Below are 14,088 nucleotides of genomic sequence, written 5' to 3' on the forward strand. Positions count from 1 at the left end.
ACACAATCAAGTGCCTTAGTTAAATTGAAAAAGGTACCTAGCATTGGAAACCTTTTGTTTAATCCATCCAGTTCCTCACAGAGAAGAGAGAGTATAGCATTTTCAGTTGTTAAACCATTTCTAAAACCAAACTGTACATCATCCCTTTCTCCCTTTGTATAATGTGGCTTTACTACTGAGTACTTCAAATGTTCAGGAGACTGACCATTCGTAAAGGAAAAATTACAAATATGGCTAAGTACAAGGTTAACATGTGCAGCACAATATTTTAATATTCTGCTAGGTACTCCATCATATCCATGAGAGTTTAATTATTGACTCAATCTCCACCTTGTCAGTGTCACAGAGGAGTATTTAAGACATGAGTCTCGGAACGGCATTTTGCAAGAGTGTTGTATGATTCCCTGTGGAACTAAGTTTTTATTTAAATTACCAACAATGCTCAGAAAGTGATTGTTAAATACTGTACATATATCTGACTCACCAGTAACAGAAACATTTTTGCTACGAACTGACTTTATGTCGTCGACCTTGTGCTGCTGACCAGACACTTCTTTTACGACTGACCATATGGTTTTAATTTTATCCTGTGAATTAGCTATTCTATTTGCGTACCACATACTCTTTGCCTTCCTAATAACATTTTTAAGCACTGTGCAATACTGTTTGTAATGGGCTACAGTAGCTCGATTGTGACTACTAGCATATAATTCTCACTTTGTTCTACATGATATCCTTATCCCATTGGTCTGCCACCCAGGCTGCCTTATACTGATAGTACCCTGTTTAGAACGTTCTGATGGAAAGCAGCTTTCAAAGATAATGATAAATGTTACGGAAAGCGTTATATTTGTCATCTATGTTGTCAGCACTATAAACACCCTGCCACTCTTATTCCTTAATGAGGTTTAAAAAAACACTCTATTGCCATTGGGTTAGCTTTTTTACATAGTTTGTATTTATATACAACCTTTTTTGAGTACAAAAACCTTTTAGTGTTAAAATTTGTGCTTCGTGGTCTGAAAGGCGAGTCATCCTTTGCCCATCTAGTAATGAGGAATGAATAAAAATGTTGTCTATGGCTGTGCTACTGTTCCTCTGCACCCTGGTGGGCAAAAAACACAGACAGTACCAGATCATATGAATTTAGGAGATCTTCCTTTTTCTTGTACAATTACAGATGAAATTAATATTAAAGTCACTACATATAACCAAGAAGTCAGAGTTGGGGTACCTATAAATAACAACAATTAGAAATTTAGTTTCACTAAATTCAAATGCCCCTGCACAGCATTCAAATACCTGTTCAGTGCAGTGGCGTAATGTGTCTATGGACCCAAATGGAATGCTGTTTTTAAGGTATGTGGCCACTCCCATACTCCGCAAAGAAGTCCTTGAAAAACAGCCAGTTAATGTGTATCCTGGTAAAGGAAGCCTCTGAATTGTCAAATTATTTAAGTGGTGCTCCGATATACCAATAATGTCACAGTCACCGTCTGTAAGCAGCTCATTAACTTTATCTCTAATACCTATTGTATTTGGATGAAATACGTTAATTCCTTTACTACCTGGATACCTGACCTCCCTTGAATGCGATTCCTTTGTTAGAGGGACTTCCTTTAAGCAGGCACACCTATCAGCTGACTACAGTCTAAAGCCAACTACTACAGGAATTTTCCCATGAGCGATTTGACCACCATGCACTTTGCTCTCACCTATAAGCTTTGCCATCCTCCCTTTCCCACACCTGTTGTGGTGTGGGCCATACCTAGTGAAACCCAATCTAGTGATAGACTCAGCTGGCACCACTGCAAGTTGAGCCATGCCTTCTGCTGTTGGTGCCTTCTCCAGCCCCATGTTAAAATGCCTAACAGCAGCATGAAGATGAGGCCGATCTTGACACTGGAACAGTTGCACTAGTGCACATTAATGCCACTAGTGTGAGAAGCTATCTTTATCAGGTCACCACCTGCATCATACTCCCCATCCCTATCAAGTCTATTACCAGCTTCACCCACAGTCACTACCTCATCTTCTTTTGTAAAATTCCTACATAACTTCCCTATGTCAACAGTCATCTGAGCTAATCCTATGCTCGGCTTCACAATGCTGGTGACCTGGTACTCACTCCTCAAGACTTCCTGCAACTACTGGCTCACACCTCTGCCATGTGAACTACCTAGCAGCAGAAACTTCTTCTTTGTGTTAGAATTTGCAACTGACTTAGACACCCTAATTGCTGAGGACTGCTGCAAGTTTCCTACACTTACAGCTGCAAGAGGCTCCTCTCCTCTTAGCTTGTACAGTTGGTCAAATCTATTGGTTATACGCAAAGTACAGCTGACTGAATGTCTCCTCCTCCTAGGTGCCTTCTTACCAACTGCCAGTTCCCATTCCCCAGCACCCTTCACCCTCCTCAACCTATCTAGTTTCTCCTTTGTGTTTTCTAACCTCACCTGAAGAGCACAGATCTTATGTTCCTGCTCTTGTATCAACTTATGCAACTACCTCCTCCTACACCCCCACCTACCAGCTTCAAAGGAGTGTCCAGTACCATTCAAGATTCAGAAACCTTAACTGCATGCTCTGTCAGCACTTCAGCTGCCTTTCATCACGCTCTGAAATGAGGAACATCGTTCCCAGCCTTCTTTTCTTCTCTCTCAACCACAAAAATCCAGTCTGTGAAATATCTTTGTCCATCTTTAACCATCCCTATTCCTGTCCCTTGCCACAAGAGTCATACTCGTGTGAAATACTCAGGTGCAATATTTGTTCTGTGCACTCGCCCAGTATATTTTATTCTAGTCCCATCACAGGCATGTCCTGTACCATCAGAGATGTAAAAACCAGCGAATGCCATTGTATATCAGCCACTATGTGGCTTCTGTACAGCCATTTAAATGGAAATGACCACCAAATAGCTATCGACCTCAATGAATGGCCACAACCAAACCGAGACCGAACACAGTGTTGACTATACAAAGGTAGTGCAGGCCACTGTGAACAACGTATATGACATCAGTGCTTGTTTCATGACTCATACCATCTAGATTTGTCTCTCCCCCCCCCCCCCCCCCATTTCCCAGATTTTCAATACCGAACAGATCATCCCCCCAATAAGAGTTTCTCTGAAGCATATAGATGGGAATAGTTCTTACAATGCAACTTCTTATACCACAATCTCTCTGGCATCAGTCTCATCTTGCCCCTTTCCCACACCCACCTCTGTCACAGTCCTTATACCCTGCACTACACCCCTCCTATCACTTCATTATAGTTCAGTTTGTCTGTTAATACGGTGTACTCCCAATTATTCAGAATAATGCGGGATAGAAGATCCATGAATAATCAAGAAACATAACTAATAGAAATACTTCCAAACATGTATTTGGGATGATGTGTACTGGATGGGTAGCAGTGGCGGCATTGGTGGCTGACATCTGTGCTCACTCAGGCGGGGCTTGGCACAGGCATCTTCTGCTGCCAGTCTGGCTTACTAACTTAGCATCTGCCACTGCCCCTAGTGACCAGCAACCCGCCCTGCTGGTCCCCATGTGTGCGATGCGTGAGCTTTTGTGATGCATGTGCGTTTTTCGTTTTCTTTTTTTAGATGCATGAATAATTTGCAGATCGGATAATCCACACATGAATAATCAGGAGAACACTGTATGAACAACCATACTATAATCTCCCCATTCCTGTGTTCTGTGCTGTGCCTCGCATCAGCCCTTCCCCAATATTTTGTGTACTATGTGCAGTTACGTCTGCCTGCACTAGTGCAAGCTGGCCAGTGCCACATTCCTATCCCATTTCCTTGTAGTCTGTCACTTCCTTGGCCATTACCCTGCCTTTGCTTAATCCCTCCCAAAACACACACACACACACACACACACACACACACACACACACACAAACGAACCTATAAAGGTTACTGAGGAGAATCATAGGATTATTGGGTAACAAAATTAAAAGAAAGAGAGCGAGAGAGAGAGAGAGAGAGAGAGAGAGAGAGAGAATGTGCCAGGAAATGAGAATTGTGCAGTACTGGAGGAGAATCTCTTAACCTTTATCTAGTGTGAACATAAAGCTGTTTGTAGTGTTTTTGTCATTATAATTATACAATTGTAAACTTATTCTACATCATATGATTAACTCTGTGTATTAAGGGATTTATATAATTAAATATAGGATAAGCTATCCACTTTTTACACTTTCTCTTAAAGTACTTTGCCCTTACCTTGATCAGTTTCCTTTCTGTGCATAGTACATTTATCTTGTCACATAATCTAGCTTTAAAAGAGTGCAACTGAACTGACAATTGAAAGTTTGTATCTGGTCCAGTTATTTCATCATTAGGGTATCTGCAAAAATGTATACCCTGAACCCAACCTGAATTCCCGACATCGCCTGTTACTCCCTCCTGTACGCAAAACACTATTATGCAAAGCTTCTACCATCTCATGAATGCAGAGGAACAGAGACAGAAGGCCTTGGCTGTTTTTTACTATGCTAGCGCATATTTTACGTGTGGTTAGAAACAGTCTGAAAGCTTGCAAGGATGTTCAGGATAAGTTGTTCTGAAAAAGTAATTGCTAAGAAAAATATTTGATACGTTGTGCTGTTTCCAAGGTAATTAGTGCTGTTTTGCATGCAAATTAAAGTGGCTCGCCATGCACAATTAGTGTCAGATGTTCTCATTGTGTAGATTATAGCACAAGAGACTGCTCAGCCTGTGGCTCAGGTTCAGTCCTTACTACTGTTTCATGTCCAATTTTTGTATCACTTTCTTGTTCAGTTTTAGGAAATCAAAAGAAGAGCACATTTGCTGACACCATCTCTGGTGTGCTGCTTGAGTTTGTGCATGCAACAAGTTGATTGGCAAACTTTAATGGTAATTAACTCAGAAGTGGCGCAATGTATCGAATTTTTTTGTAACAATTGTTTCACAGCACAACCTATCCTGCAATGCCCTTACACACTTTTCAGACTGTTTCTGGCCACCATCTATATGTAAAACAAGGAATTGGAGATTTATGTTAGATTACTTACTTATTATGGTAACCATGTTGATATGTATTTGAACTGACACTTGAAAATGTTGTACTGGGATAGCCTTATCTTAATTTCATGTTATATATTTTAAAAGCAGTGGCTTCTTAAATACAGCAAAAATTTTATTATATTGTCTTGATTCTTTTTCCAGTATCTCTCGTGATTTTTGCATCACCTTGGGTGCCGCTTACTTTCCTTGCACTTTGTTTATGTATCTCTGCATTAATTCACTGCTCATTCATGTACTTTCTCTTCTGCGTTTCTTAATGACCTCTTCAAATGTAGTGCATTATTGCCAAGAGCTGCTGATAAACTTTCCTTATTGAAGAAGCAGTTTTGGTCCACAGACCATCAGGTTCATAAAAACATTTACAGCATCGTACTCGGTAATGAAAATGTATGGAATCAAATAATGAAATCCATGAATTCGTCACTGTTTTCAAATCGTAAAAAATTACATCATCACTCACAAAAATGTGCCAAATGGTGGACTCATTCATTTTATGTTGACAGTCAGCGTTAACATTATGAATGGAAGCATTAAGTATGTAGAATGCCACTGTTCATACTGTTAACACCGACTGGTAGAATAACATGAATGATGCAGTGTGTGGCACATTTTTATAATTGACAATTTAATTTTTTGCTATTTTCGAACAGTAATAAATTTATGGATTTTATTATTTGACACCATTTATTTTATCACATAGCATGGTGTAAATGTTTTTGTGAATCTGACAATGGCCTGTGGACAGAAATTGGTCATTCATCAAAGTAATTTTATCAGAAGGTGTTGGTGGTAAATCATGACGTTCTTCAAATATTTAAAAGTGTGAGACATCACCTTCTTAAAATATATTGCCTCTTCTTTGCTTGTAATTTGTGTACTTAAATTGAAATTTTTGAGATTTTTCATTATGTGGATTCTATGTCTGCATCTATACTCTGCAGACCACTGAGAGAGAGGGTATGTCCCATTGTAGTACATTTTACAGTTTCTTGTCATTTGATTCACGTATAGAGTGCAGGAATAGTGGAGTTGTTTAACTTTGCAAATGTCAACTAAGAAGTCTCATCAATTGCTTGACAGCAGTCTTTGTAGACATAATTTCAAATACTTTTTTTTGTTTTATTCTCGGAGAGGTCAAGGTTATTCTTCCAGTGACATGTTTTCCTATTTGAAACATGAAAACAACTAATAGACAAGCATTCTGCATTGTGTGCCCCCTTCAAATGTTTCTTTCAGCATTACTGTAATCTCAGATGGTGATTTGCATGACAAGAAACTGAATTTCACATAGATACTGTTCTTTATGATCCTTGATAGTGAAAATATGTATTGTGAATGAATAGCCACACAAGTTAAAGCTGTTTTGCGGGCTGATGCATGGCCCTGTACACTATATCCATAAAACGGCAGAACTTGCATTTAGATTTCACATCATCAGATATGAATTATTGTTATTTTTCCATCCCAGTTCATTTGTTAGCTTCCAGTACATACCAATTTGTGGCACTTATTAATGTGTGGGACTTTCTAGCCCCTGTACTTATTATCTTTGGTACTCATAAGCTACTATTAGTTAGCCAGCCTAGGTGGCCGAGCGGTTTTAGGTGCTACAGTCTGGAACCGCGCGACCGCTACGGTCGCAGGTTCAAATCCTGCCTCGGGCATGGATATGTGTGATGTCCTTAGGTTAGTTAGGCTTAAGTAGTTCTAAGTTCTAGGGGACTGATGACCTCAGCAGTTGAGTCCCATAGTGCTCAGAGCCATTTGAAACATTTCTTCTATTTGTTACTAGTTTCTGTTATTTATATTCTTGTGTGCAGACTGCTGTGATGGATGCTTATTTAGCCGTAAAACAATACTCAAGAAGTTCTGCAGACCAAGACATGCCTCTACCACATGATCTTCGGCCAGCTCCTGTCCTGCGAATGACAATGGAGTATATGTTGTCACAAATTGTGAATCGTGTTGAAGATCCCAATGAAAACATGAGGGACTGGTATTTTTTCCTCTGGGATCGCACCAGATCAATAAGAAAGGTAAAAGAAAAAAAAAGCATTCTCACAACAATATTTTTTATAGAATATTTTATAATCAAGTTTATTTTAAAAACTTTCTCAGGAAGTAGAGAAAAACTGAAGAAGTAGTAGTCAGTTCTTTTCCAACCCACTTTTCTATGGCAACAGTTATTTATTATACATGCTTAAGTACAATGCAACATGAAAAAAAGTCAGCAAACTCCCAAAAAATAAAATAGTGTGAGGCACAAGACAATTAAAGAATTCACACATCTATCTCACTGTACATGCCTATTAAACCAAATACAGGCCAGTTACCTTACAACAACACAAGTGTGGTACTATTAATAGATGGTGGAAACTAACATAAAAATTAGCTAGTTTGTGTGGCTGAATAGGCATATCAGTCTGTGGCACTGAAGTGTAACTTCACTGTAGCAGTCCTACTTGCAGGCATGGTCAACTTGCACATTGGTAAATGCAGTCCACTTCTTATTTGGCAGAATCTGTAAATACAGTGTCGTTATGTAGGGAAGGATCGCTTGCTTCAGAACCCAACATTGACAGAGTTCCGGAAAATAAGAGCAAGCCCATGGCTGCTTGGGCTTAAATAAGTTGGCTAGCTGGTTTCACATGAGATGCTGTGCTTTCTTTACTGGCAGCACTCTTGCTGGATGTACTGGACGTAGACGTAATGACGTGTCAGTTGTCCTATGTTATATATTGAAATGTCCAATGAGATTACAAGATCCCTCCCTACTTCAGTCTGCACATAGGGCAGAAACCAGCCCGGCTGATGTGGGGGCAGGATTTTGAAGGGGCAGCAGGCTGTTGCTTAAGGAAATCCCTGTGGTCAGTTCCGGTTGACACTCTGGTACTGAGGCGGTGGTTTGGAACCAAGTTAGAGACTCCAGATGTGGTTTTGGAAGCAGACTGCATTGATGCTGATGCTGGCAGCCCTGATTGTTCACCCGATGGAGGAGCTGGATCAGTGTCCTTGGAGGTCTGCTGTGGTAGGCAGGATGAATGGACTAGACATTCACTGCCTGCGTGTGCCGTTGAAGGGCCCACTGTGGTAGGAACTGTTGCAGCAGCCCTCTGGGCACAGTGGAGATGTATTGCCAGGATACCACAACACAGGTTGGTTACATTATCTGTGAAGCACCCCACATGTCAGTTGCCACCAGAAGTAGCTGGCATCCCTGTTGTGCTACAGTGGACCTCCACATGCGACTCAGGGCTGCACTTGAATATGTGCCTACACTGGGGCCCTCCCACTGGAGCACCCATGTGAAATGGCGTTTCTTCCTCTTTTTCTCATGGGACGAGAAGATCCAGCAGTGCCTGATGAGGACACCTGTGCAATAGTTCTGCTTGGCTATGACCAAAGGCTAAAGGATGTGAAGAACAGTCTGATTTAGCTGACCCCATAGCTTTTGCCATTTGTGTTTTCAGAGTATAATGAAACATTCTGCTAAGCCATTAAGATTGGATGAAAGGCTGGTTGTCGTTAAATGCTGAATGCCGTGGCAAGTGCAGAATCACTGGACCTAGGATACTATGAACTGAGGGCTGTTGTCTAGAACCATGGTGTGTTAGCCCCTTTGATGGCAAAATTTTTGTGGCTCCTTACCATCACTTACGTTGTTGTCTTATACAACCTGATGACAGAAGGAAAACAGAAAAGGTTGAATCCTTAACCATAATAACCCACATTGTTCCAAGGAAGGGGCCTGTGAAATTCGCATGGATGTGATCCCTCAAGTCATGGAGAATAAGACTGTGTGGAGACCATCTCGTGCTTAGTAGGCTGTGCAGTAAGTGGACTATCCATATGAAATCTTCGTCCATATGTACCCAGTAGATATAGTGGTGGGCCAAGTGCTTCATCCTGGAGGTACTCCAATGTAATAATTGCATCTGTTGTTGATGCAAAGATGTTGGTGGTACCATCTGGCAATTGTCATCTCCGTCCTTAGAAATAGTATGCCCTGACAAATTTTAAGATGATGATCTTGGATCGAGAAACAGTGAAGGTCTGGTGGTACTGTGGCTGACAACTTGGTGGACCATGTCTGACAGATATGCTGCAGGATTTGCTGGAGAATTGGGTCACACCTGGATGCTGCTGTGAGATCTCCAGAATTGATTGGCTTGTCATCCAACTCTGTCTGGCTATCCATCTGGAAACAGACTACAGTGAAACCCTGCTTTTACACTTTTCAAGGGACTTTAAAAATGGTGCAAAATGTGGGGAAAATGTAAAATGGGGAAGTAACGTTTTAAGTGGTAAAAGTTACGTGTAGGATCCCCACTTGCTGCATTTTCATGCTATATGTATGATATATGTACATAATAGGCATCAAAATACTTGTCAGATGCTTATTTATTATTTAATAAAAAGTGCTGATGTAACTGGAACTGGTAACTGTCTGGGAACTAGAAACATTTGACTTAATTTCATACATCATAATTGATGTTTTTGGAAAACCTGCGGCTGTCATTCATTATTTAGACAGTGAAACACTGCACCAGTTATATTTTTTCATGCTTAGTACAATGTTTTTCAATAATTTTTTCTCATTGTCAATTGCAAGTATTTATGTAAGTATTTTATGTGGTGTTTATGTATGTGTTGTTCTGCGTCTCTTGCACTGTAGTCGTGTTTTTGAGGTTATCAGATACTGTGCCTTCTCAGTTATGTAGAAAACCACACACACACACACACACACACACACACACACACACACACAGATATATCACTCACATTGTTTGTGAAACATCACAAAAAATATATACCCAAAATACGCACTTGACAATGAGAATAAATTCTAGGAGGGAGGGAGGGGTGGGGGGGACATTGCTAAGCATGAAAAATACTACAATAGAGGCGGTTTGGAAATGGTTGTGACTGGTCATGATATCTTTGTTCGAATGAACCTAGTTACTCCCATCAGCCACCATGTCGAGTAGAGAATGGCAGCGGCAGGAGATATATCACAAATTGTTCAGACTTTTAACAGTTGTAATCCACTGAGTAGAGTGCTCTTAAGAAACTTATCCACATAACATTTGTAAACACTGCGTGACTGCCAACACTGTGCCAGTGTCATTTTACATCAGTTACATCACTTTTTTCTCCATGAACATTTTTGATGTGCATAAATAGCGAGAAAATTATAAATATGTTAAAGCAAAATCGAGAGTGAATTAATATTGTGGGTGTAGGAAATTTGATGGGAGTGACAAAAAATGTTGTAAACAGCGGTTGAATGTTAATTCTGGGAAAGTAAAAGCTGAGTTATACTGTTTTTTCTTCTTGTGAGTGTCTGGATTTGGGTCCTTTGGAAGTTGAGACAAGGCATGCATCCCCATTCCAATGTTTGGTGAATAGATGGTAGTGTGTACAGTACTGATAGTTTGATAAACACAAGGCCCACCAGTGCAAGCAATGGGCAGTTTATTCTTGGAGCTCAGCCTTGAACACAAACAATTTTGATAGTGGCTTATTATCTGTAACTAAATAGAACTTCGGATCACTTGAAATAATAATAACAATAATAATAATAATGTGCTACAAGAAACAAGATACACGGATTCAGACACAATAGACTACGGAAACTACAGATTCTTCAAGAGTGGAACCAACAGGAAAATCGGCAAAGGAGGGGCACTCCTCGGCATGGCCTTCGCAGTAAACAAAAACATCCTAGACTCAGTAAAAGAAGTCAACGCGATCAACAACAGGCTCATGACCATGCGAATCAAACACGCCAACAAGAACTACACCCTCATCAACGTACATGCCCCCATGAACGCAGACAACAAGGACAAACCAGAAGAAACAGACAAATTCTGGGACAAACTCGAAACCACCCTGGCAAAAATACCCCAAGACAACGCGAAAATTCTACTAGGCGATTTCAACGCACAAATCGGCAGAGAAAAACGCTACAGAAAAACAGTAGGAAATTTCCCTGCACACAAATTCACCAACAAAAACGGCACCAGACTGATCGAACTCTGCCAGCAAAACAACCTCAAAATCATGTCAACCTCCCTGATGAAAAAGCCCAAGAAACAAAAGACGTGGCGATCACCAGTCCACTCACTAGGCGAATTCCAGATAGATCACGTGGCAATCTCCTATGAATACCAGAAAGAAATCCACAACGTCCAAGTGAGAAAAGGCGCCAACATAGATTCGGACCACTACCTAACAAGAATCAAAATCAAACTCACACCAAGAAGACAACACAAAAAGAAATTGACCTCACCAAAATTTGATACAAGAAAGATCAGAGAATCGAACATCACAGAACACTGGGAAAAACAAGAGGCGAAAGATTGGACCAGCTTTAAACAAAAAATTGTGAACACAGCCAAAGAATTGATCCCGCTGACTAGAAAACCCAGGCACCCTTGGTGGAACACTACCTGCGAAATCGCCCTACAAAATCGAAGAACAGCTTTCACAAACTACAACAGCAACAAAACACAAGAAACACAGGACAACTTCTATGAAATTCGAAGACAAACATCGAAAACAATAAGACAAGAGAAACGCAAATACATAAACGATCAGCTAAACTCCATCGAAGAAGACTTCAGAAATTTCAACACACGGGATTTCTACAGGACGTTCGCCAACCAAGTCAAAGGATACTCACCACAGAACCTCTGCTTCAGAAAAGAAGACGGAAAACTGGCACTTACCAACAAAGAAAACTGTGAAGAGCTTGCGAAGTACTTTTCAAAATTACTAAATTGCCCGGAACCTAACTCAACCTTCGAACCCCGAGAACCGGCCAACGCACCGGAAGACTCACCATCACCAACAAAAGAAGAAATCCTCCACTGCATAAAGAAACTGAAAAACAACAAGGCAGCCGGTGAAGACGGAATAACGGCAGAACTGCTGAAGAACCTAGGACCAAACTCGCTAAACGAAATCACACAAATCATGCAGAACACCTGGACAACCGAAATCATACCTGACGACTGGAAGACCGCACTCATTCACCCGCTACACAAGAAAGGTGACAGGACAGACACAAACAATTATAGAGGAATTTCCCTGCTACCGGTCATCTACAAAATTCTATCAACCTGCCTTCTCACCAGAACGCAAGGACAACTGGAACCCGCCATCTCGGAATACCAAGCGGGTTTCAGACCCAACAGAGCCTGCCCCGAACAAATCTTCAACCTGAAATCAATCATAAAATCCCACATGACAAGCCCCAAAAAAATCATCTGCACTTTCGTCGACTTCAAAAAGGCTTATGACTCGATCGACAGAAAGTCCCTCATCCAAATCCTCAGAGAAAAAGGCCTAGACCAAAAGACCCGAAGACTAATCGAACAGACACTAACCAATACAAAATCCAAAGTCAAATTCATGGGCGAAATCTCGGACCCCTTTGAAATCCACACTGGCCTAAGACAAGGAGATGGACTATCCCCGCTATTGTTCAACATCGTCCTGGACAAAGTAATGAGCGAATGGGAAGCTGAAGTCAGGAGACAAAACACCTGGAGACCAGTCACATTAGGAAGGAAAAGACTGGAAATCCCTTACCTAGCATTCGCAGACGACCTAGCGATACTGACCTATGACCCAACATCAGCAAAAACACAAATCGAAGTCCTGAAAGAATGCGCCGAGAAAGTCGGCCTACAAATCTCTTTTGAAAAAACACCAGTCCTAACAAGAGAAGGCGACGACATCACAACCAAGTAAGGCAAAATTAAAGGGGTCACACACTTCAGATACCTAGGCGAAATCATCGAACCGACTGGAACAGAGAAACTGGCTTACGAAGACAGACAACAGAAGACACGGAAATCACTAGGCATGGTACGAAACGTCTACAAACAACAATGCATTTCCAGAAACACCAAGATCAGACACTATAACACAGTGATCAAACCCGCCGCACTGTATGCCAGCGAAACACTAGCACTCAACAGGAAAATCAAAATTGAAGAAATCAAAAAAGAAGAACGCAAAATCATGAGGAAAATTTTAGGAGGAAGACCCACACCAGATGGCTACAGACTACAGAAGAACTCAACAGTAGAAGCATATTCGAACATCGAGAACGATATGAGAAAAAGGCGCCTTAAATTCTACGGACATTTAGATAGACTCCCTGAAACAAGACTCACCAAGAAAATTCTAGAACACATCAAGACACTTAAAGTCTCGACACCCTGGATGGAATGAGTCTGAAAAGACCTACAAGCAATTGGCACCACAAACACCACAGACAGAAGCACCTTCCGAAAACACATAGACAATTGGGAAGTAAAGTCAGAAGTGCTAAAACAGCGGACCAAACAAGAATGGTCTGAGGAGAGAAAAGAGGCCCTCTCCAAGAGAATGAAGGAGTACTGGAAGGACAAGAAGAACAAGCCTTCAAAGTCATAAGCTTAACGATTTCCTTTTAGGGAAAATTCGCCAAAAATAAAAATAAATAAATAAATAATAATGTGAATAACAAAAATAATAGCCTGTCCCCTATTTTCAATTTGGGAGCAATTTTTTGTGATTTGCTTTAATGTTCTGGGCACAAATACTATAGGTTTTTCGCTACTGTTGGCAAGCTTACATGATATGATGTTCCCAAAGCAATGAAGTTAGATACCTGTAACCAGAATTAATGGTAAATGAGGCTGATAAATGTCCCTAAGCAGGGTGCAAACTGAAGACATGAATTCGGAATTTGAAATGGCTTCTGACAATTATCCAATCTGTGAATGGGACCTCTCTTTCTGCATAACCAATTCAGTGGGCATGCGGTAGAAGCTGCCCAAAGGATAAACTGGGCGTGATAGTTAACCCTGCCGCAAAACACTTTGAGATATTTTACTAGGGAACCAGTGTTTTGTGTATTGTCATAACGTACTCTCATGTACGCTGAAAGGCCTCTTTACTGTGAAAGTAGCTGGGGTACGTAACAGAAGGCTGGAAGAAGGAACATATTGGAAAATTACCCACTTGAGGCC

At 40.9% G+C, this 14,088-nt stretch overlaps 1 protein-coding gene across 3 annotated transcripts in view; it reads left to right on the forward strand.

The window, feature by feature from the left end:
* Nucleotides 1–14,088, forward strand: part of LOC124711389 (germinal-center associated nuclear protein) — a 294,702-nt gene that overhangs the window by 49,225 nt on the left and 231,389 nt on the right. For all 3 annotated transcript variants that reach the window (XM_047241452.1, XM_047241443.1, XM_047241459.1), the window contains one exon: nt 6,883–7,098. In XM_047241452.1, the coding sequence (XP_047097408.1) occupies nt 6,883–7,098 (216 nt within the window). The remainder of the gene's footprint in view (nt 1–6,882; nt 7,099–14,088) is intronic.

The sequence above is a fragment of the Schistocerca piceifrons genome, chromosome 1, assembly GCF_021461385.2.
Source record: "Schistocerca piceifrons isolate TAMUIC-IGC-003096 chromosome 1, iqSchPice1.1, whole genome shotgun sequence".
In the NCBI taxonomy this organism is placed as follows: domain Eukaryota; kingdom Metazoa; phylum Arthropoda; class Insecta; order Orthoptera; family Acrididae; genus Schistocerca; species Schistocerca piceifrons.